Below are 24,658 nucleotides of genomic sequence, written 5' to 3'. Positions count from 1 at the left end.
CGAAATCAGATTACCTCTATACTCTGCAGTCAAAGGTGAAGAAGCTGTATACAGTCAACTAAAACAAGCTCTAGGGCTCAGGTCATGAGCTTCTTATTGCAAAATTCAGACTGAAATTGAAGAAAGTAGAGGAAACTATCAGATTATATAGGTATGATCTAAATAACATCCCTTATGAATATGCATTGGAAGAGAGCAATAAATTTAAGGGATCAGATCTAGTAGATAGAAAGCCTGAAGTCCAATAGACATGCTAATGCGTGTCTTATTTGTCAAATGAGGTAAAAGGTGTAAAGCCTCTTGCTAATTATTAAGCAATACATGTCAATTGCATAAAAAATCGGGACGGCATCCTCAGCTTGGTGCTGTGCCCTGAATTCAGTGGAGGAGAAATTTGTAAGGATTAAAAGTGTTTCTGAGACCTAAGGCCCAGCAAGTAGACTGTGCCCTGAGCTTGGTATAACAACAATCCTTTGTACTCTGGATGATCTTATTCTTTGCCAAAGTGTACCAGCACCAGGTAAGTTTTCACTGAGGGGGTTATGATTTTCATTTTAATCAATAACTGCTTAAAATTTGTTGGAGCTCTTCCTATTTCCCAGGGACCTGAGAGCCATCCATCACATCTCTTGACCAGCTCAGAATCCCTTTCTTGTAAGTGCCAAGTAAACCGAACTCACTACTGCACTCCTGTTCCGCCTTGCTAACTTGGAGATCATGCAAGATCGCCTGCATTGTTCGCTTATGAGCCTGTGAGAGAACTCCTGAGAATGATTGTGTCATGGTTGTGGTTTTTCAAGTCTATAAGTCCTGTTTTTGTCAGCCCTCTTTGGGAGGAGAGGGAGAACTTCAACTTACAAGTGTTTTTTCTCACTCAGAAATTAATTAAATTTCTGTTTGATCCCTGACTCTTCTATCTCTAGCCTCCTCTGTTTGATTCTGGCCATTCACAGGTTAGAGGCCAATTCTAGTCCAATTGGCAAAAGAAAAAGAATTAACAAAATATAAAAAATGATCATCTACAAAAGTAGATAATCTGATTTCTAACTGGAGGAAACATTAGGGATATCTAAGTGAATGGAGCAGAACCAGGAGAACATCGTACATAGTAATCATTTTGTAATGATGATCAACTGAGAAAGACTTAGCTACTCTGTTCAAGACAGCGAGCCATGACAATCCCAAAAGGATTCATAATGAAAAATGCAATCTATCCCCAAAAAGAGAAATAATGAAGTCTGAAGACAGATCGAAGCAAACTTTTTCACTTTGTTTTTCTTGCCTTTTTTCAGCAGCACAACTAATATGGAAATACATTTTTCTTGACTTCACATGCATAATAGATATCATGTTGCTTGCCTTCTCAATGAGGAGGAAAGGGATTTGGGGGTGGGTAAAAATTTGAAACCCAAAATTAAAATGCATTTATAAAAAAATTACATTAAACCTCTCATGTGGCAAATCACAAAAATGGCCTACCATGTTGCTACCTCCTCCCAGCTCTCCTTCCAGGATAAGTCTTTTAGCTCCACCTCTTTCATGTAGTCTTCCCTTATCTCTCTCTTTCCCCAAAGCTGAAATCAATTTGTACCAATTATGATCCCTTAGCATTTTCATAGTTTTTTTTATTTACCTGTGTCTTTATTTGGATTAAATTTATCCATGTATTTATCTCATCTTGTCCTGGGATAGCTGTACAATCCTTTGAAATATCAGAAGATTGAAATCAAATTGGATGGGACTTTAGAATTCATCTATTCCAAACTCTTCATTTTAAAATGGGAAGGGAACTGGCTTGCCCAAAATCATCTGGGTGGCCAGTGGTGGAAGGGGATAAGAGCCACTCCCTTAAAAAGAAAACATCTTACAATGTCCACAAGTGGGCATCCAAGCTCTGATTGGTCATCTCTACTGAGAGGGGAGCTCGCTGGCTCCCAAGACAAGCTTCTGAACATCTGAGAGCACGTGTATCCTGTGATCAAGCTGCACTTGGCCACTCAGTGCTTCCAGGTCTGCCCTCTAGGGCCAACCAGAATATGCGTAATGCTTCTTCTAGTGACAGCTCCTTAAATACCTGAAGACAGCTCTCAAGACCTGTCTCCCCCCACACCACACCCCAGTCTGCTCTTCCCTAAGGTAAGCAACCCCAATTTCTTCCACAGAGCCTCATGAAGCATAAACTCAAGGCCCTTCATTTACCTCCTGGTTGATCTTTAAAAACATCTTTTGTGGTAACAAAAAACTAGAATGTCAAGAGATGTTCAGATGGCTGAACAAACGGCAGCATGAGAAAGTAACACGATATTTCAAATCAGATAACTCAATATAAAGACTTCCAAGAAACTCAAAGACTGGTATGAAAAGAAGGTAGAGAAAATAAAAACCAGGAGAACCACATAAAATCCACAACCACTTTGAACCAGAAGCATGCTAGAAGACATTGAAATTGTACAAATGGAGAATGAATGTAAATCGACATATTCTATGTTCACTTTTTTCCCCTTTTTCTTCTGTTTTTTTCATGTTTTTTTCTTTTGTTTTAATTTTTCTCTCCCAACATGATTCACAAAGAAATGTGTATTTTTAAAAATTAATGTACATGTACAATCAGAAAATAAACAATTAAAAAGGAGGAAAAAAACAAATCATACAAAATGGTGATCTGCAATCCTGAGAACTGACTGAGGAGGAAGCAGGAATCTGTCTATCTCAAGAGAGAGGGGGTCTAGCTGGTTGGCTACAGGAGGGCAATCATACAAAGGCCGGAGCTATTGATTTTGTGAAATCATTTTTTGTTGTTACGAGAAGGTCTCTTTAAAAATAATAATAAATCTACATTAGTTGTGTTATCAAAGAAGATTCAGAACAAAAGGGGAAAACCAAAACAAAGAAAAAACATCAACAAAAAAGTGAAAACAGTCTGGGATTGATTATTTTTTTAATTAATTAATTAATTTAAATACACATTGCTTTATGAATTATGTTGGGAGAGAAAAATCATCACAAAAGGGAAAAGTCATGAAAGAGGAAAAAAAAAACAGAAAAAAGAAGTGAACACAGAATGTGTTCATTTATATTCAATCTCCATAGTTCTTTTTCCGGATGCATTTAGCGTTTTCTGTCAAAGTCTATTGAGACTGCCTCGGGAATAGTCTGTTTTGATCTGTATTCAGACACCATAGTTCTTTTTCTGGATGTAGATTGAATTTTCTATCATGAGTCTTTTGGAACTGTTTTAGATCCTTATGTTGCTGAAAAGAGCTAAGTCAGTCATAGTTAATCATCACACAGTTTTGCTGTTACTGTGTACAACGTTCTCCTAGTTCTGCTTCACTCAGCATCAGTCAGTGTGATCTTTCAATGTTTTTCTGAAATCCTCCTGCTTATCATGTCTTATAGAATAATAGTATTCTATTTCATTCACACACCACAACTTGTTCAGCCATTCCCCAATTGATGAGCATCCTCTCCATTTCCCATTCTTTGCCACCACAAAAAGAGCTGTTTTAAATATTTTTCCTACATGTGGGTCCTTCTCTATTCTTTGGGATACAGACTTAGTGGTGGTACTGGAAGCATATTTCCAAATTACTCTCCAGAATGGTTGGATAAGAGAGTTCTTGATAGCAGTGAAGTAATCAGAACCAGGAGAACACTACACAGTAACAGCAATATTGTTGGATGTATAATCGTGAATGACTTATCTGTTCTCAATGCTACAGAGATCCAAGACAGTCCTTTGGACTCATGATGAAACATACCATCTGCCTCCAGAGAAAGAACTAATATTGATTGAATACACGTCCTATTTTTTCACTTTCTTTTTTTTCCCCAAGTCTTTATGTATAAAATGACTGATATGAAAATGCTTTACATAATTGCACAGGTAGAACCCATATGTGATTGCTTATTGTCTTTAGGGATGGGGCAGGGAAGGAAAGAGGGATAGAATTTGTCATTCAAAACTTTAAATAAAAATGTTTAAAAATTATAATGACAAATGTTGGAGGGGATGTGGGGAAACTGGGACACTGACGCATTGTTGGTGGAGTTGTGGACAAATCCAACCATTCTGGAGAGCAATCTGGAATTATGCCCAAAAAGTTATCAAACTGTGCATACCCATTGATCTAGCAGTGTTCCTACTGGGCTTATACCCCAAAGAGATCTTAAAGGAGGGAAATGGACCCACATGTACAAAAATGTTTGTGGCCACCCATTTTGTAGTGGCTAAAAACTGGAAACTGAGTGGATGCCCATCAGCTGGGGAATGGCTGAATAAGTTATGGTATATGATTGCTATGGAATATTATTGTTCTGCAAGAATGACCAACAGGATGATCTCAGAGAGGTCTAGAGAGACTTATATGACCTCATCAGGTCATATAAGTGAGTGAAATAAGCAGAACCAGGAGGTCATTGTACACAGCAACAACAAAATGATACGATGATCAATTCGGATCAACTCTTCAACAATGAGATGATTCAAACCAGTTCCATTTGTTCAGTGATGAAGAGAGCCCTCTACACCCAGAGAGAGGACTGTGGGAATGAGTGTGGATCACCACAGAGCATTTTCACTCTTTCTGTTATGGTTTGCTTGCAGTTTTGTTTTCCTTCTCGGTTTTTTTTCTTTCTAGATCCAATTTTTCTTGTGCAACAATATAACTGTATGGACATGTGTACAGATATTGTATTTAACATATACTTTAACAGATTTAACCTGTATTAGACTACCTGTCATCTAGGGGAGGGGGTGGGGGGAAGGAGGAGAAACATTTGGAACAGAAGGTTTTACAAGGGTCAGTGTTGAAAAATGACCCACGCATATGTTTTGTAAATAAAAATCTTTAATAAAATAAAATCAATATTTAACAATTTAAGAGAGGTGGGGGGAGTGGAGTTTTGTTTGTGGAGTGGAGCGGGGATGCTGGGAAGTGACTAGCAAAACTTTTAGGCAACAACTCAGTCTGTTTACTCCATATACATTAATGTCTCTATGGCACACCCCGGCTGGAGCTGAAAAGCACATTGGGATCCGGAGCGTGGAGACGTTTTGAGCCAGTCGCAGCCCCTCTCCCGGCTCAGTTCCCTCATATGCAAATAAGGAGCTTGGACTCAATCAGTCCCTGGGATAACTGCCCTCTAAGGACTGCACATCGCTTCTCTGGGAAGCTCGAACCAGGGGCCATTATTAAACCTGCCTTCCATATGGGCGCCCTGAGGCGCGAAGAAGCTCCCCAAGCCCCACCCCCCAGCGAAAGTGTTCCTTTCAGTTCCATTTCTCAGCGTCCCTCGGCAGATGCTCACACACAGCAGCCCCGACACGCGCGCGCGCGCGCACATACACAGATGCACGCCTGCACGCGCACACTCCACACACTCACACCACGTCCACGGCCCGAGGGGCCCCTGGCATCCGCGCTCCCAGTCGGGGTGCGGGGCTGTCCCTCGGTCCTGCCCTCTGCCGCCGTGCCCTGCCAGGCGCTGGCACTGCGCTGCCCACCCCTCGGTCCTCCGCCTCTGACTGGCTCCCGGGGAAGTGAGTCATCTCTCCGGGGTCCAGCCCGAGCGCAGCTGTTCCGGTTCAGCCGGGAAAATGCAATCCCCGGCCTCCTATTGCTGCTGCCGGGCGCCGGGGAGGAGGAGACTGCGCTGATCCCCTCCCCTCCGGCTCCCGGGGCATAAAGTGGCGCTTCGCAGGGAGGCCGGGAAGGTCGGCTGCAGGGCTGGAAGCTGGCATCCCACTCCGGAGACCCGGGTCAGGTCTGTGGGCTCCCCGCACCCCGTCCCCAGAGGCAACCCCGGCCGGGGCCCGAGATGGGGCGGGGAAGAGAGAGCACAGGAAGAAGTGGGACCCCGGGGGGAAGTCAAGGACACCCGGAGTTGGGGGGTCAAGGAGGGCGTTCTCGGAACAGAGACCGCGTGACCCCGCCCCCGAGGAGCCCCAGGAGCGGCTCTTGGAATGACTTTCCGGGCGGTGCTCGGAGAGAGCCGAGAAAGAAAGGCCAGGGATGGAGGAGGAGAACGAGGAAAGGGGAGAAAGGAGAATGGGACAGGGACCAATAATAATAATAGGAATAAGGCAGAATCCGCTTGGGAAAGGGCTCCGAGGTTCTACCCCAGAAGCAATTGGGGGCTAAGAGGAGGAGGCTGTCATTATGGCACTTTCTACGGCTTTGATGAATCCAAACTCCAAGGAAAAGTTCCCATTCCGCGCCTTAATATCCCCGGCTTGGTCGGGTCCGAGTACAGAATCCCTGCGGAGTAATACTTAGCGGGGTCGCTCCCAACTTTGGGGTGTAAGCGCCTCGAGGGCAGAGCCTGTTTTCTGCCAGTGTCTCAGTACAGCCAGTACGCCTTCAGGGCAGAGCCCGCTTTATGCCGGTGTCTAAGCACAGTCAGTACCGAACTGAGTAGGACCGACCCAATGGGAAACTCTGGAGCCATTTGCTGATTCTCTTCCTTTGACAAGGAGGTCAAGGGTCATTGCATATAGTAAACACTTAATAAGCATTCATTGATATATACCAGATCCGTGATTTCATGGGCATAAGGAGTCCCTCCAGCCATGGAGACTGCCATATCTGTTCTGCTCCTTGCGATCTTAAAGGAAATGGGCTCCGGAGGTTGAGCCCCGGGCCAAGGGTATCAGAACCAGAATGTGTCCGAGATAGAGCTGGGATTCGGGACTGAGGCGTTCCTGATGCTCTCTATCCGCACCACGTGGATGGTGGTATCTGGCAGATTGGGTCTGGGTGTCCGACTGGAGCCCTCTGAGGGATGAGTCCCCTTCAGAACCCTTTGTCTAGTCCAGAGCTTCTCACCCTTTGGATTCAGTGTTCTTCACACTTTTCAAAAATCTTGATGAATATCCCCATGAGCTATGGTTTATGTGGCTTATACCTATGGAGATTTACTGTCTTATCAATGAAAATGTCTTACTATTATTATGAAAATGGTTTTAGGGTCCATCATGCCCACTTTGTACAAGTTCTTTGCTGTCTGAGATATAGGGAGTCTCAACTCCTTAGAGACTGGAACTTTCCATTTGTCACTGTCATAAAGCATCATTAGTAGGATGTTAGTATTTTTAATGGGTGTTTATATATTATATATATAGGAAGTTTGGAATCATGAAGGAAGTTCGGTAATCTTAGGGGACCAAGGGCACACCTACCTGTTCTTGTCCTATTCAACTCCTATTTTATCAACATGTAATCCCTATAGTTAGCAATACCACCTGTATTATACACACACAGCAGCAGCAGCAGCAGCAGCACAATTTACTTTTTTATAATAGCTTTTTACTTTTCCAATTTTTTCCAAAATGTTTTATTACTTTTTATGTTTCCAAATTTTTCCAAATATTTTCCAAATGCATGCCAAGATAATTTTCAGCATTTGCCCTTGCAAAACTTTATGCTCCAAATTTTTCTCCCTCCTTTCCTCCCCTCCCCTAGACAGCAAATAATCCAATAGAGTGCAGTTCTTTTAAATATATTTCCATATCCAAAATGCTGCACAAGAAAAATCAGATCAAAAAAGGAAAAAAAAAAAAAACACGAGAAAGAGGGAAGGGGAAACCAAGCAAACAGACAACCACCACCTACAATAACAATACAACAAAAAAGGTGAAAATACGATGCTTTGATTCACATTCAATCTCCATAGTTCTTTCTCCGCTCTTTCCAACATGAGTCTAATGGAAACACACACACACACACACACACACTCAAAAAAACTCCTGTAGGTTGCCCATTCAAAAATATGTTGAAATCTGGGCAGTAAGCCTTTCTTCATCCACTTGGAATTTCCTGTGTGAATGGTTAAGCTAGATTGCCTTTGAGCAATTACTACTCTCCTGGCAGCTCTGAGATGTTCTAAGTCTTGATACAATCAAGACATAGCCATGCAAAATTAAAAATCGATTTTAATTTTATTTTAAGACAGTCCAACTGGCATAGGTTTAACCTACACCTACACACACCTGTGAGCCTAAAACTCCTTAGCTTTGTAAACTTTTATGGAGAAACTTTTATCTTGTAATTACTTCTACTTAGGAATTTGTGAACCGAATCTCTATTGGGTCGTCTATTTTTATAGCCCCATCCATTTAATTTACATTCAAGGTGATTCAAACACTCCTTTCTGCCTGTCAGTTGAGGATTATTCCCATCTCCCAAAGAGCTGAGGTGACTCTTAACCCACCTCCTCATTAAGATGTCCACCAATTGGGATTGTCTTACCTTTGCCAAGAGAAGTACTACTGTCAGGTCTGTCAGAAGGAAGACCCTTTCAGCCCTCACTCGTTGGTCACTGAAGCCATCGACCCAATTCATTGATTACTACTAGCCCAACTAATGAATTGATCTCACTCAGAAGCTTGCCTCTCAGTTTACCTTAATTTTCAAATGTAATAGATAAATAGGAGCTCACGTTTCTTCCTTATTTAGATTCAGTACATCACAGGAAGTCTTTGTGGAGCAAATACTTCCCTGCTTTACACCTCCCTTGATGATTCTTATCGGAGGGTGGCTGAATGGATCTGTTTCTGTCATTCTGTTTTCCAAGGAATCATGAACAATTTCAACACATGGGCAGGAGACACCTTGCTGTAAGCAAGTCCTTTAAACTGCTTTGAAAAAAAAAATTGTTAATAATTAACAACCAATGACAGGATCGTAAACTTTCTACATCTTCAATTAATCCAAACTGACAGAGTCCATTGTTAAATATTATATGTAAAAGACGCTTAGTTCCTTCCTAATACCCTCATCAAGGCAGATGAGAACAATTTGTTCCAGCCTCCACGAAGGCAGCTAAAGCAGGTACTGTGGAGTACCTAGAGCCTGGTGAAGCATCTGGGCCATTCGCTGCATCCTCGCTCATCGCCAGCTGTCCTAACCTTTGTCTTGGCTCTGGAGCTTGATGATTCTGGAAGACAGCGTGAGGCTGGTGGCTTAAATCCAATTTGGACACAGATCAGGATATTGTCAGTGTTGTGATTTGAACTGTTCCCTGACAAAAGTTGAATGGCAAGCTTCTTGAAGACAGGGACCGACTCTTGCCTCTTTTTGTATCTCAATGCTTACTTAACATAGTGCTGAACAACAGATGCTTAATAAGTGCCATTTGACTTGACTAACGTTCCCATTTTACACATGAATAAACTGCATCTCAGACAAGCTGAATTGTTCTTAGTCAACAGTTAGCATCACAAGCCAGGTCTTGCCTCCAAGTCCAGCATCTAAGTCTCTCCACTCTGTTCCCTCTCAAGGGACTCCATGCCTTAATGCATCGTGAATAAAGCACCGGACTTAAGAGTCAGAGGGACCTGGAGTCAAATCTTGCCTCGGTGACTCACAAAGTCCATATCCTAGACCAGGGGGTCCTCAAACTACGGCCCGTGGGTCAGATGCAGCAGCTGAGGATGATTATTCCCCTCACCCAGGGCTATGAAGTTTCTTTATTTAAAGGCCCACAAAACAAAGTTTTTGTTTTTTCTATAGTCCGGCTCTCCAACAGAATGAGGGACAGTGAACTGGCCCCCTATTTAAAAAGTTTGAGGACCCCTGTCCTAGACAAATAACTGAACCTCTTTGAGCTCCATGTCCCTCCCCAGGTGAGACTTGCAAGGCCCTCTCCAGCCCTAAACTGATGATCCTATGATGTCCCTACATCCAAAGGGATTGTTTGAATAACTGCTGGAGGTTCCAGGCAATGATTTTTTCCAAGGTTCCATTATTGACCAGGCTATCAGTTGGCTTAGTCCAGCTCTGATAGCATTTGTCCAGATGTCAAAGGTCACCTGCAGATCTTTACAACTCCCCCCACTACACACACACCCTTGCTTCATCACTAAGCTAACTTCTCCACTGCAGAGGTAGGGCAGCCATAGAGGATAAGTTTAGGACAGGAAGGCAAGCCAGAGCCAACTAGATTTAAGGCGACCTTTCTTTTGCAGAAGGCTGGGACCCAAAACCTCTCAAAATGGCCAACCAGATCTACAGCACAGCTCCCAGGAATTCCTGGAATAAACGTGTAAATCCCGACCTGGATATTGAGAGGAAGAACAAATCATTCAATGTCGAGAGACTAACAAACATCCTAGATGGTGGTGCAGAATTTACTCAGAAACGGAGACAAATTGGTAAGACAACGTTCTTCTCTTTTCCTCTTTACTTCTTTCTTCTTAAACTACAAAAAGTCTCCCCCAAATTTCCTCACTGAAGATTAATGCTAGCCATGTAACCCACAACACAAAGAATTAAAATACAAATCATGCAGTCCACGACACAAAGGATCTCTATTAAAATACAAATATTTCTGAGAATGTGACGTGCTAAAAGACAAGGCAATGTGATAGCAACAATAATAATTCACAAATCGTGTTTCCAGGTTTGTCACTTATCTCATTTGATTCCCACAATAACTCTGTAACCCTCACAATTTCCTTTTTACAAATGAGGAAACTAAAGCTCAAGGAAGGTGAAATATTTTGCCAATAATCACACAGGTAGCAAGTGGCAGTCAAGATTTGAACCCCAGACCTCTGACTCCAAATCCAGCCTTCTCTCCCATAGGCATGCAGAGTGTGAGCTGCATGAACCCCTGAGGGAAAAGGTCACTTTGATTTTCTTTCCACAGTGTCATGTAAATACTATTTCCTAAAAGTGAAAGATCAGAAGAGAATCTAGATCCTCTCAAATATAAGACACTCAAAAACATCTATTATATTTTAATTGAACCTAAAGTCTCTTCAATTCTCCCCACCCCCCCAAAAAAAAACAGGTTTAATTATGATTCTGAATAAGGTTACAGTTTTAAAAAAAGAAAGAGATACTATCAAGTGAAACAATCAGGGAAACTATAATATAAAGACACCATAGATAATAAAACACATATACAAACTTATATATGCATATATACATACACATACACAGATCTATACATAGACATCAAATAGCACAATATTCGTATATTTAAAGAAAAAGCTGAATGAAATGCAAAAGATCTACATAGTAAGATAAGTAAGTAGAGGTCATTTGAGCCTAACATTTTTAGGTCCTGACAAATCCAACATTAAAATCATCATGAAAACTGTGGATCTAAGAAGAATATTGGATTTGTGGGGGAATACTGAATAGGAATTTTTTAATGGCTATGTTTTTCTGCATTGCTTGGTGCCTTTATGAAAATTAATCATAATGCTGTGCCAGGGCATAAATTATTCATAAATAATGTAGAAAGGCAGAAACACAACCTTTACAGAATATAATGTGATAAAAATTGTGATCAGGGAAGAAAATGAAAGATGCATATCTAAATAAAGGCTAAATTAAACAGTGAATAGTTCAATAGAGTAAAGAGGATCACAATGGTGAAATGATACCCAAAATATATGGGGTACAACTGAGCATGGAAGGAAGCAGGGAGTAGAATGGTCATAAGGACTAGGAAATGCCATGCAGGCTGCCTTCTCCATACACCCACAGTTTAATACTCTGTTTTTTCCATAAGAATTTAAACTTTTATGATGGAATATGCTTAACCCTTTTATTTCTGAACAATACAGCATCTCAAATCTACTTTTGAATTAATTTATTCTTTTTTCTTCCAACAAAACAAACATATCCCAATACACAAGCAAATAAAACCAACTTTAAACTACATTTCCAAAAAATTTAAGCAAAGTCTTATTATCATAATTGTGACTGAAATTATATACCACTTTCTACTACTTCAGTTTATTGATTTTTAACAGAAAAGATAGGTTCTTTAAATGATATGGTACTATCGTTGTTATATTTGAGTTTTCTTCTAATGTTGCTCTTATTTAGATTGATGTATTCATTGTGTATATTGTTCTCTTGGTTCTGCTTTCGTCACTCTGTATCACTTCATACAAATCTTTCCAAGTTTTTCATATTCATCATTCCTTGTAGAACAGTAATATTCCATTTCATTAGAACTCGAAGTCTATGAGTCTAATCATCAGAAGGGTGTAATAAAATAACCATTATACTACTTTATTTAAGAACTGAATTATAGGATTGAGGAGAAAAAAAAAGACAATAAAGTGGTTATGAACCTTACAGATAAAGAATGAAAAGGGGAAAAAAGGACAAAGGACAAAGGGGCAAAAAGGATAAAGTAAAAACAGGGTGGATTCCAGAAAGGAACTCAATTCTTAGATGGGGGGGAGGATGGGGAGATTAGAGATTTAGAGAATTAATAGCATAAAATTTAGGAACTAAGATGAGTGTGGTATGTGGATGTAGCCGGGTTAAAGTTATAACAAGATAAATGGTAGTAGTGAAATGAAGAAAATTGCTGACAAAATGTATAATTTTAAAAATTATGATAGGGATTAGGTTAAAAAAAAACTTTGCTATAATCATCTCTATCCAACATCTCATATCAAGGTAGAATTGATACCAATTTATAATAAGATTCATTCCCCCAAGGAATAAATGGTCAAAGGATACATAAAATAGACCACTCTGCAAAGCAGAAACTCAGATTTTCGGTAACATCTAAAAAAGTATTCAAATTAATAATCAGAAAAATGCAAATTAACAGTACTCTATATGTTACCTTCCCCCCCCCCCATTAAATTGACAGACAATTTAAATACTACAAAATTGAAGGATGAAGAGAAATAGGTACATTGTAACACACTCCAAGTGGGGCTGTGAATCAATGTAATCTTTTCAGAAAGTAACACAGCATTTTGTGATAAGGGTTACGAAATTGGGCCCTTTGACCTCATAAACCTGATCCTCGATCCTAAGGACATTATTGGTGAGATTATTATTCAAAGATAATCATACCTATACTGCAACATATCTAACATGTATAGGACTGCTTGCCATCTAGGGGAGGGGGTGGAGGGAGGGAGGGGAAAAATCGAAACAGAAGCGAGTGCAAGGGATAATGTTGTAAAAAATTACCCTGGCATGGATTCTGTCAATATAAAGTTATTATTAAATAAAATAAAATTAAAAAAAAACAAAGATAATCATACCTCTTCCAGTATCTTTGCCAAGAAAACCCCCAAATGGAGTCACAGTGAGTTGGATATGACTGAAAAGCAAATCACAATAATGAGCACAGACTCTGGGGGAAATACACAGAATAAAAAGTCTCGGAAGGGAGCATAGAAGTAAAGAGGATTATTTGTTTACTGACTTAACTAGGCTAATGGGCACCTTTTAAAGCCAGAATTAAGAAACATTTTTGGCCTCATGTGAGGGACAACATGTTACAGCAATTAGAAGGTGAACCTTGACATCAGGAAACCTGGGTTCAAGGACTGCCAAGGTTTTGTTATAGTCTTATTATTAAAAAAAAAAAAAAGTATCTGCATTTGAACATATAAATGGTTGGTTACTGTTTTTAATCGATAAAAAACTTTCAAGAAATAAATATTTAAGCTAGAGTGGTACAGTGGAGATAACAGCAAATTGTAAGTGTCCTGAATCAGTAATCAGTCCATAATTATTTATGAAGTGCTTGCTTGGTAGCAGGGCTAGGTGCTGGGGACATAAAGTTTATATATATATTATATATATATATATATTATATATATATTATATATATATATATATATATATATATATATATATATATACACATATATATATGTATATGTATATATATACATATATATATATGTATATGTATATTATATATATATTTGTTTTTTATTATAGCTTTTTATTTACAAGATATATGCATGGGTAGTTTTTCAGCATTGACAATTGCAAAAGCTTTTGTTCAAATTTTTCCCCTCCATCCATCCCACCCCCTCCTCCAGATGGCAGATAGACCAATACATGTTAATATGTTAAACTATAAGTTAAATACAATATATGTATACATATCCATATAGTTATTTTGCTACAGAAGAAGAATCAGGCTTTGAAATAGTATACAATTAACCTGTGAAGGAAATCAAAAATGCAGGCGGACATGGGAACATAAAATAAAAAAGAAAAGAACATATACATCCGTGTGTGTGTGTGTGTGTGTGTCTGTCTGTCTGTCTGTCCGTCCATGTATAAGGAACAAGAGAAAAGACCAGGTTAGCTGAATGGTAGCAGGTGGGAAAGGCCATAATGTATCAGTCAGTTGCCGTCCTTTGTTCTCGAAGAGCACCAAAATGACATCACTATGTTAGAGCTGAGTTACCGTGTGTCCAACTGTGGCTGATCAGACCGATACGAGCTCGGAGTGCCCTGCCACAGACCGGACACAGAGAGTCCCTGTGAACATTTGGGGTGGTTCTCCAGCTTGGTGCATCTTGCATTTCTTTTAGGATAATTTAATTCTGCTTCGCTCACAGAGCACGGCACCTTCTCTGATGAGGGCACGCCAGGCTGGGTGGTCTTGTACAGTGTCTCCCATGCCATCCAATCAATTCTAAAGTTCTTAAGAGATACCTTGAGAGTGTTCTTGTATCACTTTTTCTGACACCTCGTGAGCTCTTGCCCTGTGTGAATTCTCCATAAAATAATCTTTTGGGCAAGCATCCATTTGGCATTCGAACGATGTAGCCAGCCCAACGGAGTCGGGCTCTCTGCAGCAGAGTTGGAATGCTCGGCAGTTTAGTTTGAGAAAGAACTCGGTGTCTGTCACTTTATCCCACCAGGGGATCTTCTGAATCTTCCTAAGACAATTCGAATGGAAGCGATTCAGTTTCCTGGCCTGGCACTGGTATACTATCCAAGTTTCACAGGCAAACAGCAAAGGTATCAGCACGCAGAACTGGAAATCGTGAAGTTTTTTAACGCCAGATGGTATTATTTGCATTAGACTCTAGTGGCAACTAGAAGCCACTTGAAGCAGTCAATCAATAGATATTTATTAACCACCTACTGTGTGTCAGGCACTGTGCTAAACATAGAGTTTATTGAGTGACAGAACATACCTGTACTTTAAGAAAATTAGTTGAAAAATTACCCATGCATATGTTTTGTAAATAAATAGCTTTAGTAAAATTTAAAAAAGGAAAAAAGGAAAAAAAAAGAAGAAAGGAAAGGAAAAGAAATTGTCGTGAACAAGGTGAATTAGAAGAAAAAGAAAACTATGAATCCCAAGGCTGCTCTTGGCCTTAGATTATGTGGCTCTGGGCAAGTGATCCCCTCTGCAAGCCCTGATCCCTTTATTTTAAAATGAGGAGTTAGAATGCCTACCCTTGCTACCCTTTCTCGGACATAAGGAGGAAGAAAGCACCCTTTGGAAATAAGTGAGCCATGGAGATAGGTGAGAAATCATTGCTGGTAAGAAGATGCCATTTGCTACATGTTTTATGTATATTGGATTACTTGCTGTCTAGGGGAGGAAGAGGGAGAAAAATTTGGACCACAAGATTTTGCAAAGGTGAATGTCGAAAACTATCTTTGCATGTATTTTGAAAAATAAAAAAACTCTTATTAAAAATAAATAAGTAAATGAAGAAGGTGCCATTTGCTGACCTCTCGTCTCCATTTGACAGAGAGCATCATCCACAGTGACCCTGTGTTCAACCTAAAGAACAATTACTTCATGAGCCAGAACCAACGGTATGAAGCCGCCATTCAGAAGAGTGTTCATTACAGGAAGCTGATGATGCAAAGGGGCTGGAAGGAAGATGGTATTGAAAAAAAGTATATTTACAGGTGATCATCTTGGGGCAACCGATGGTGGGGGAGCCTCTGACACTGGCCGGGGGGCAAAGCCACGTCCTTCCCCTCAGCCCAAAGGTCACCTTTTGGCAAGGACCTCAGTGGAGTCTGATGAAATGAGGTGATATGTGAAAAGAGCTTAGCTCAATATGCGGCACAAAATAGGTGCTTAAATACATGTTCCCTTGGTCCTAAGATAGTGAGTGTCGGTTGTCCCTGAGCCTGCCTGGACTTCGGTTTCGCATACCCACCCCCACCCCTCAACCTCTGAAATGCATCTCTGTGTCTTCCAGGGCCCTTGCTGGAGATACGGCCTTCAACATCCATTCAGTCTTCAAGGAAGCCCTCAATAGTCTGGGTTCCGATGAGCAAATCAAGAAGTGGGCTCCCCTGATAGACAACTTCCAGATCATCGTGACCTACGCTCAGACAGAACTGGGACACGGTAAGAGCGAGAAGTGGCGGGCGGTGTACTTGGGAACGGCACAAACCACAGCCTGGGCCCAAAGGGGTAATCAGGAACCAACAATCCTGAAATCAGATAAAGAGAACTGACTCACATCAAGGGTTGCCTGATCCAGACAAGACCAGTTATAGACCACTAACAGAGACAGCAAAAGGGCTATAAATATTATATTCACACTGACTATCCCCTTCCACTAAGCTCTTTCACCAAGGATCAACCGGGGGTCATTCTCCTTGGAGATCCAGAATCCATGGTGACAAATGGGAAAGGCAATGGAGAGCAAGCTTGTCCGAGCTTAATTAAGATCCTTCCCACTCCTGGGGTGGTGGAGACAGGTCCTGAGATGAAATTAGGCAGGGCATCGAGGGGGCCTTACTTGCAAGGTCAGGTTTGGGGATCAAAATCCATTGGAGTCCAGGAGACCCCCCCCCTCTTGGGATCCAGTCAGCATGGTGACAATTGGAGGGAGGCTCCCGAGGAGAGCAAACTTAGTCCCTAGCTGGGAGTCAGAAGAACGACGGGCTTGTCCATGATAATCACTCCGGGACAACTAGAGGAGCTTTACTCATTGATGACTCAGTTTCCTTGGCTCCAAGGCACGTACCTTCAGGGTCTCGAGACAACAGCCACCTATGACACGTCCACCCAAGAATTTGTGCTAAACACACCGACATTATCTGCAACCAAGTGGTGGCCCGGAGATTGTGAGTATCCGGTCCCCCTGCTCCCCCAGCCCCTTGTGCCCCAGGTCCTTCACCCCGCACCAGGTGCTCATTCGGTAGGCAAGCTGAGGCAAGGCGAGACGTGAAGTTGTCATAATGCTCCAAGATTTGAGTTCAGATTCTGCAGGGTGACCCATGGCCCCTTCTCCTCTCTGGGCCTCTAAAATGCACTAAATGGCCTCTAAGATTCCTTCCAGACCTAGATTTATGATTCTGTACCCAAGGACAGTGTTAGCTACTGAGCTGCTCCTGGGACTCAGGTGTCCTAACTCCTAGCCCCTGTGCTCCTGGCTATATCATGCTGCCTCAATACTTTAGGCAATTTTTTTTTTTACATTTTTCTCATGAGCCAAGTTACAGCTTCTGCTCTGTTGTAGTAAAAGCAAATATCGCGTCCCAAAGAGAGAAGACTGAGATCTTGGAGAACCATAAGGAGTCAGAATAGGAGTGAATTCCTTACCCACCAGTGTAGAATAAAACCAGGCCCCAGGAGGGGAGAAGAAGAGAAGATGGATTCCCCTTGCCACATCTGAGGGCACTAACCTCAAGAAAAAGGCCTTGGAGCATTGCCCACTCAGTCATTCGATTTATTTATTCAGTCAGCAATTAAGTGTGCCCGACACTGTGCTAAAGGAAAGTAGCTCTGCCCTCAAAGACCTTCTATCTGGGTCCAGTTCTAAGTGCCATCTCACAGCTGTGTGTGTCACTGAAGGCTTCTGGGAACCAGGAATCCCACTGTCTCCCCCTTTCTACCCTGTTTCCTCTGGATATTTAATCAGCCACACCCTCTATTACAACCAAGTCCCCCATCTTTTTTTTTTAAACCCAGGAGTGAAATAACACTTCCTCGGGTTTCCTTCTCTGTGGCTTTATTGAATTTCTATTAAACAAAAACTTAGAACAATTAAAATTACAGATTCTCCTAATATTAGGAAAGTTCCTGATATTTCGGCAGAGATTTAGACATCTGATGATTTAAGTTCGAGTTTATCTCTGGCTACCCCCTGAGCTCTTTACAGTGGAAACAAAAATCCAGGTTACTGAAAATGCTTGGGAAAAGCAGAAAGCTGACAATGCAGTTTAAAAGACAGGTATTGATTGGGAGGAGAAGCTCGGGGAAACTGACCTTTTCTTGGAACTGTCCTTGGTTCTGAAAGAGCTAGGTCCAGCTGGAGACTTCTGCGCCAGGTGCCCTGCCCACCACGGTCCTCAGTCTCCTCTTCCTCTGCCACAGCCCAGTCCCTTTTCTTTCTAATCTTTGTATTTCTGTCTGCTGCCTCTGGACCGCTCACTCTTTGCCGTTCGATGCTTGAAGTCTTTCCTCTCTGCCGAAAGACCCTCGATTCCCTGATTGCAAACTAGCTCGCATTCGGCGTTTCATGTGGGCATCTCGGAGTGTGACCAAGGCTCCCTCACCACTCAGAACACCCTACTGGCGCTCCCACCCAGCGGTCTTCACTCTTTTGGGACCGATCTAGGATTTTTCATATTTTGTCTAGTCTCCGATCCCTGACTGATCCTAGAGTGTTTAAGATTATTCACACCAAACTCCTTCCCTCCCTTAAAAAACATGTGATGGACTCAGTTGAGAAGTTTGATCTCTGTAATTGTCAAGGTCAGGGTACGGGACACACACATAGCCCCCCTTTTTTTCCTGAGGCAATCGGGGTTAAGTGACTTGCCCAGGGTCACACAGCCAGGAAGTGTTAAGTGTTTGATTTGAACTCAGGTCCTCCTGACTCCAGGACTGGGGCTCTATCCACTTTGCCCCCTAGCTGCCCCACACAAAGCCCATTTTTATTTTTTTTATTTTTTTTATTTATTTATTTTTAATTTTTTATTTAATAATTACTTTATATTGACGCTCGTTTCTGTTCCGATTTTTCCCCCCCTCCCTCCCTCCACCCCCTCCCCTAGATGGCAAGCAGTCCTTTATATGTTGGATATGTTGCAGTATATCCTAGATACAATATATGTTTGCAGAACCGAACAGTTCTCTTGTTGCTTAGGGAGAATTGGATTCAGAAGGTATAAATAACCCGGGAAGAAAAACAAAAATGCAGATAGTTTACATTCGTTTCCCAGTGTTCTTTCTTTGGGTGTAGCTGCTTTTGTCCGTCATTTATCAATTGAAACTCAGGTCTCTTTGTCAAAGAAATCCACTTCCATCAAAATATGTCCTCATACAATATCGTTGTCGAAGTGTATAATGATCTCCTGGTTCTGCTCATTTCACTTAGCATCAGTTCATGTAAGTCTCGCCAGTCCTCTCTGTATTCATCCTGCTGGTCATTTCTTACAGAACAATAATATTCCATAACATTCATATACCACAATTTACCCAGCCATTCTCCAATTGATGGGCATCCATTCATTTTCCAGTTTCTAGCCACTACAAACAGGGACAAAGCCCATTTTTAACAACACATAAATTCGCTGGAACGCGGGGGAGGAAGCGTTCCTAGGTGAGGATTTATGAGAAGCTTCCAGCAGAAGGTGATGCAGAAGCTCTGGGGGAAGCTGGGGTTCTAGGAGGCAGGTGAGGAGGAAGGGACACGAGCCAAGCGAAGGCGGGAGTCATGAGACAAGGGCGGCATCCAGGAACAAGTTTGGCAGGATGGGGGAGGGTTTGATGGGGAATGAGCCGGGAAAGATTCCAACCGAGAAACAGTTATTCCAAAGAGGTCATCAGCAATCCATAGAAATGCTACCGAGGCAGCTAGGAAGTCTACCTGTGGACACTAGGTGGCGGTCTCTCCTACACTTTCCATGAAGGCCAGAAGTTGGCCAAGTTTAAGGGCCTTAAGGATAGCTCACTCTTTCCTTCCTTTCTCCTCCCCTTTCTTTCCTTCCTTTCCTTCCCTTCCTTCCCTTCCTTCTTTTCTTCCTTTTTTCCTTTCCTTCCTTCCTTCTTTCTTCCTTTCCTTCTTTTCTTTCCTTTCTTTTCTCTCTTTCCTCTCTTGGAAATCAGAGTTAGGTGACTTGCCCAGGATCATACAACTAGTAAGTGTCTAAGGCCACATTTGAACTCAGGTCCTTCTGCCTCCGAGGCTAGTACTCTATCCACTGTGGTCCCATTAACACGGGGACTTCCCCTATCCCCAACATCTTGCTAAGTCCCATAGATTTACCCACCCTTCCCTCAAGGTGTTTTGTATTTGATGCCCCATCTGATGTCCTACCCAGTGTTATTGTGCCTCCATCAAGTCACAGATTAGAGCTAGAAGGGAGCTTAACCTCCTCATTCCCCAAACATTCACCCTTTAAACTTCCCTGCTTGGGTTTCCAGCACCATCATCCCTCCAATCATCCAAGTTCCCAACCCCACACACCCAAAGAGTGGCCAAATCTTTAAAAGAAACATCTGTGGAGTTCTTTAACCCCCTGTAATTCTATATTATTGTAGAGTATAAATATAATATATATTTTTTTATTTTTTATTTATATATTATATAAATATAACACATTTATAACATAATATAAATGAATGGTATAAACCTATCCAGGGTAATCCTACCCTGTACAATAGGGCTGTTATTATTCTCTGGTTGAGAGGTTGTGACTTGCCCTGGGAGGGAGCAGCACAGGGAGGATTCATCTTCGGGTCTCGCTCCCGGCCCAGGGTGGAGTCATCCCTCTCCACTCAGCAGGCCACCCCCTCATTCGGGCCTTTTGCATCTTCACCATGGCCACAGCCCGCTCCATGGGCCCGGCATCCCATCTCCTGTCAGAAGCTCCCTTCCCATGGCTGCCAGAGGGACACCTGAAAGAACAGGCCTGGTTCTGTGGCCCTCCGCCTCTGGGGTAGAACCCAAAGCTTTCGTTTGCTTTTTGAAGCTGCTCCTCCTCCTCCTCCTAAAGCCTGATGTCAGTTGCCTCTCCAGGCTTGCTGCCCATCACTAATGTACCAGCAGTCTGGGCTGCCCCCAACGAAAGCCGCACTTCCTCTAGAGCTCCATTGCAGCCAGGGTCCCCTCAGGAAGCCTTTCCGACCCGCCTGCTTCAGGGGTTAACCTTCCTTCCAGAAATGACTTCATACTTAATGGTTAATTTTCTGCATACTCGTGACTTGCCTTCCCTAGAGTGCTCTTAGAGGGTGGGGCCTGATTTGATTTTCTTTGGATCCCTGGATTTTCCACAATGCCTGGGACATTTACTATGTGATGAATAAGCAAACCTCTCGTTTTACAAGGGAGGAAACTGAGGCACAAAAAGTCAGTTAATAAGCATTTCTTAAGTACCTACTATGTGCCAGGGACTGTGTTAAGCACAGGAGTTACAAAAACAGGCAAAAGACGGTCCCTGTCCCCAAGGAGCTTACAATCTAGTGGGGGAAGACAAGCGAGCACACACAAACAAGCTATATCCAGGACAAGTCGGAAATAATTAAGAGGGAAAGAAGTAGAAAGAAGAGGAGTTGGGAAAAGGCTTCCTATAGAAGGTGGAATTCAAGGTGAGGCTCGAAGCCAGAAAAGTCGGAGGTCTGACCAGAGGAGGAAGGGCATTCTACGCACGGGAGATACCAGAGGAAAGGCCTGGAACCAAAAGCTGGATTGTCTGATTCGTGGAACAGACAGAGGGCGATGTCACTGGATCTTGGAGTACGTTTGGGGGAGGAAGGTTTAAAAAGACTTAAAAATACAAAATCCTGAAGGTGATAGGAGTAGGATGGGAATATGATCAATGCTTTAGGAAAACTGATTAGGCGGCTGAGTGGAGGACCCAGTGGAGGGCCAAGAAATCACCAGAGGCCGTGGCAAAAGTCCAGCCTTGAGGTGATGAGGGCCTAGACCAGAGTGGTGGGGGCGGAGTGTCAGAGGAGAAAAGGGACATTTTCAAGCCATGATGCAAAGGTCTTGGAACCAGATCAGATGGAGGGGGCAGAGGAGAGAGGGATGAGAGACAGGAGTTGGGGATAAAACTAGATTGTTGGCCCAGGGAGGACGTTGGTACCTCAATAGTGATAGGGAAAGCAAGGGATGAGGAGCATTGGGGGGAAAGATGAGTTCAAGTTTAGATATAATAAATGTAAGATGTTTACTGGTTTTCAAGATGTCTGAAAGAATTAAAGATGCGAGCCTGGAGGTGAGCAGAGAACTTCATGCTGGCCAGGAAGATTTCAGGATCATCAGTTCCAGGAGGTGCTGAGATCAGAAAGCAGATTCTTGGAGGGTCAAAAAGAGAACGAGAGGAGAGACAATGGAGGAACCTCTTTTCAAAGAGTTTGGCCACAAGGGGCAGAAGGGATAGAGGATAATGGCAGAGGTGGAAGCAGAAAGTATGGAAGATGCTTTTCGGAGATGGGGGCGTTTTGTAGACAGTGGAGAAGGAATCGGTAGACAGATGAGAGAGTAGAAATGAACGAGGGGGGCTATTTCATGGAGGAGACAAAGATGGAATGGGGTCTCTTGTGCAGGTAGAAGGAAAGAGACCTAAGTCACATGATTTCCAAATCCAGTGCTTTTTTCCTTTGCACCATACTCCTTCGTGTTCCTGAGCTAATCCTTAAAGGGATTCAAATTCGTATTTTATCCTACTGGTGATAATAGGGAGCTACTGAAGATTTTTGAGTAGATGAGTGGTGTATTCTGACCTGTACCTTAAGAAAATAATTCCGGTAGCTTTGCAGATGATGGTTTGGAGAAAGTAAGAGATGGAGAGGAACCCCAGGCCAGTGGCAACTATTCCTCCTCCTGGAAAACAGCTTCAGTGCACTTTTTAACGTGTATTACCAGCCTTTTTAAAAGCCTTCAATCATTCCCCATTATATTTTGGTTTAAAGTCAAAGAATGAGTAGGGTAATAGCAGTTACTCATGCATATTTCACTAGAAGAAGATGGAAAATCTGAATTTTAAATATAGTAACGTGCATAAGATAATAGATTTATAGCTGGCTGCCCCCATTTCCTTTTCCTTCTTCTTTCTCTTAACTCTTTGTAGTCTGGCTTCTGATGTCATTCAGCTGAAACGGTTCTTTTCAAAATAACTGATGCTCTCTGTCTCTGATTCTCTGTCTCTCTCTCTTTTTTCTGCTCTCTCCCTCTCCCCCTATCTCTCTGTCTCTCTCTGTTTGTGGGTATGTCTCTGTCTTTCTCTATCCCCATTTCTGCTCTCTTTCCTCCCTCCTTATCCTCACTCCATGTTTTTTGTCTCTGCCTCTGTCTCTCTCTGTTTCTCTCTCTCTCTCTCTCTCTCTCTCTCTCTCTCTCTCTCTCTCTCTCTCTCTCTCTCTCTCTCTCTCTCTCTCTCTCTCCCTCCTCTCCCCGCCCGATCTCTCTCTCTCTCTTCCTCCCCCATCTCTCTGTGTGGAGGAATGTGTGTGTGTGTGTGTGTTTCTGTGTGTGTATGTGTGTCTCCCCCTCCCCCAAGCTTAAGCGACTTGCTCAAAGTCTCACAGTTCTTGTCAAATGCGTGGTGCCCTGGACTCCAGGCCAGTGCTCTCTCTGCAGCAGCCTCTACCCCAGTAATGTCTATCAGTGTGCCTCCTCCATTCACCCGCCCCACTGAGATCCTAAAATCCGGGTCTCACTGTACCGTCTCCCCCACATTTGAGGTCCCCCACTGGGCGCTGGAAGCTTCAGATCGGCGCTTTCTCACTTTTCAGTCTCCTACCCCTGACTCCCCTCTACATGCTCTCCGGTGCCTCGGCCTTGGTCTCCCGGCTGGTCCTCTCGGGCGACATTTTCCCGGGGGCCGCTGTCTCCCTCCTCGCCGCTGCCTCCTGGTTTCCTTCGGGTCCCACCTTAAGCCAGGAGGGCCCCCTACTGCTGTGCCTTCCCTCAGAGACCCCCGTCTGCTCCTGGCACAGAGTTGTTTCCACCTCGTTTCCCCTTTAGGCTGCAAGCTCCTCGAGGGCAGGAAGTGCCTTTGGCTTTTCTTTGTATTCCTCAAGGCCCAAGGCCTGGTCTTCAGAGGCCATCTCATTCAGCCTCCCTCTTTCACGGAGGAGTCAGTACACGAGGCGGTGTGACACAAGGGACACGGACACACAGAAGCACTCGGAACGCGTCTGCGTAAGACGTCCTAGCCTGGTACCATCTGTTTCCCTGAGGGTAGAGAACCTCTTCCTTCCAGTCCAGTCAGTCACTCCCGATGGCCCCTTCGCCAAACCTCTCCCTGACTCCTGGACAAGCTCTCCTTCCGCCGAGCGACCCCGGAGCCCCCGCACAAACGTCCCGCTTCTCGTCCGGCCCCAAAGCGGGAGTCTGGAACTCATTCTTCCCCCGTTCTACAGTGGGCAGAACGGCGACCCACGCGCTGATCCTGGCGCAGCTCTACTCCTCGGGAAGGTGCCACGGCATGCACGGCTTCCTCGTGCCCATCCGCAGCCTTCACGACCACTCCCCTCTGCCAGGTAATGTCCGATGGCCTGAGCTGCTGCCCCTCCGTTTGGGGGTTGGGCCGTGAGAGCCAGCTCGCTGCTACCGGACTCGGTGACCCCGGCCGTCGCCCAATCACCGTGCAGCCATCCCGTCTTCCTCAGGTGGGAGAGAGACGGTGGAATGGAGGAGGGAGGAAGGGAGAGTGGGAATCCAGACAGAAACCCCCAAGCTTTTTGTCTCTCTGTCTCTGTCCTCGTATCTCTGTCTGTCTCTGTCTTTCTATCTCTGTCTCTGTCTCTGTCTTTCTCTCTTTCTATCTCTGTGTCTCTGTCTTTCTCTGTGTCTCTGTCTCTCTCTGTGTCTCTATCTTTCTATCTCTGTGTCTCTGTCTCTCTGTTTCTGTCTTTCTATCTCTATGTCTCTGTCTCTGTCTCTCCCTCCCTCCCTCTCTCTCTCTCTCTGTCTCTGTCTTTCTGT

General features: G+C 43.3%; 1 protein-coding gene across 1 annotated transcript in view; it reads left to right on the top strand.

The window, feature by feature from the left end:
* The first annotated feature begins 5,668 nt into the window (after window positions 1–5,668).
* The window catches only part of ACOX2 (acyl-CoA oxidase 2), a 48,853-nt gene continuing 29,863 nt past the window's right edge, over window positions 5,669–24,658 (top strand). Inside the window, exons 1-6 of the mRNA XM_051979836.1 lie at window positions 5,669–5,766; window positions 9,968–10,153; window positions 15,503–15,665; window positions 15,965–16,116; window positions 16,734–16,841; window positions 24,094–24,213. Of these exons, the coding sequence (XP_051835796.1) occupies window positions 9,994–10,153; window positions 15,503–15,665; window positions 15,965–16,116; window positions 16,734–16,841; window positions 24,094–24,213 (703 nt within the window). The 5' untranslated portion in view covers window positions 5,669–5,766; window positions 9,968–9,993. The remainder of the gene's footprint in view (window positions 5,767–9,967; window positions 10,154–15,502; window positions 15,666–15,964; window positions 16,117–16,733; window positions 16,842–24,093; window positions 24,214–24,658) is intronic.

Source organism: Antechinus flavipes, chromosome 1 (genome assembly GCF_016432865.1).
Source record: "Antechinus flavipes isolate AdamAnt ecotype Samford, QLD, Australia chromosome 1, AdamAnt_v2, whole genome shotgun sequence".
Taxonomy (NCBI): domain Eukaryota; kingdom Metazoa; phylum Chordata; class Mammalia; order Dasyuromorphia; family Dasyuridae; genus Antechinus; species Antechinus flavipes.
The sequence above is the reverse complement of the archived record's forward strand: the minus strand, read 5'-3'. Positions and strand labels throughout refer to the sequence as shown.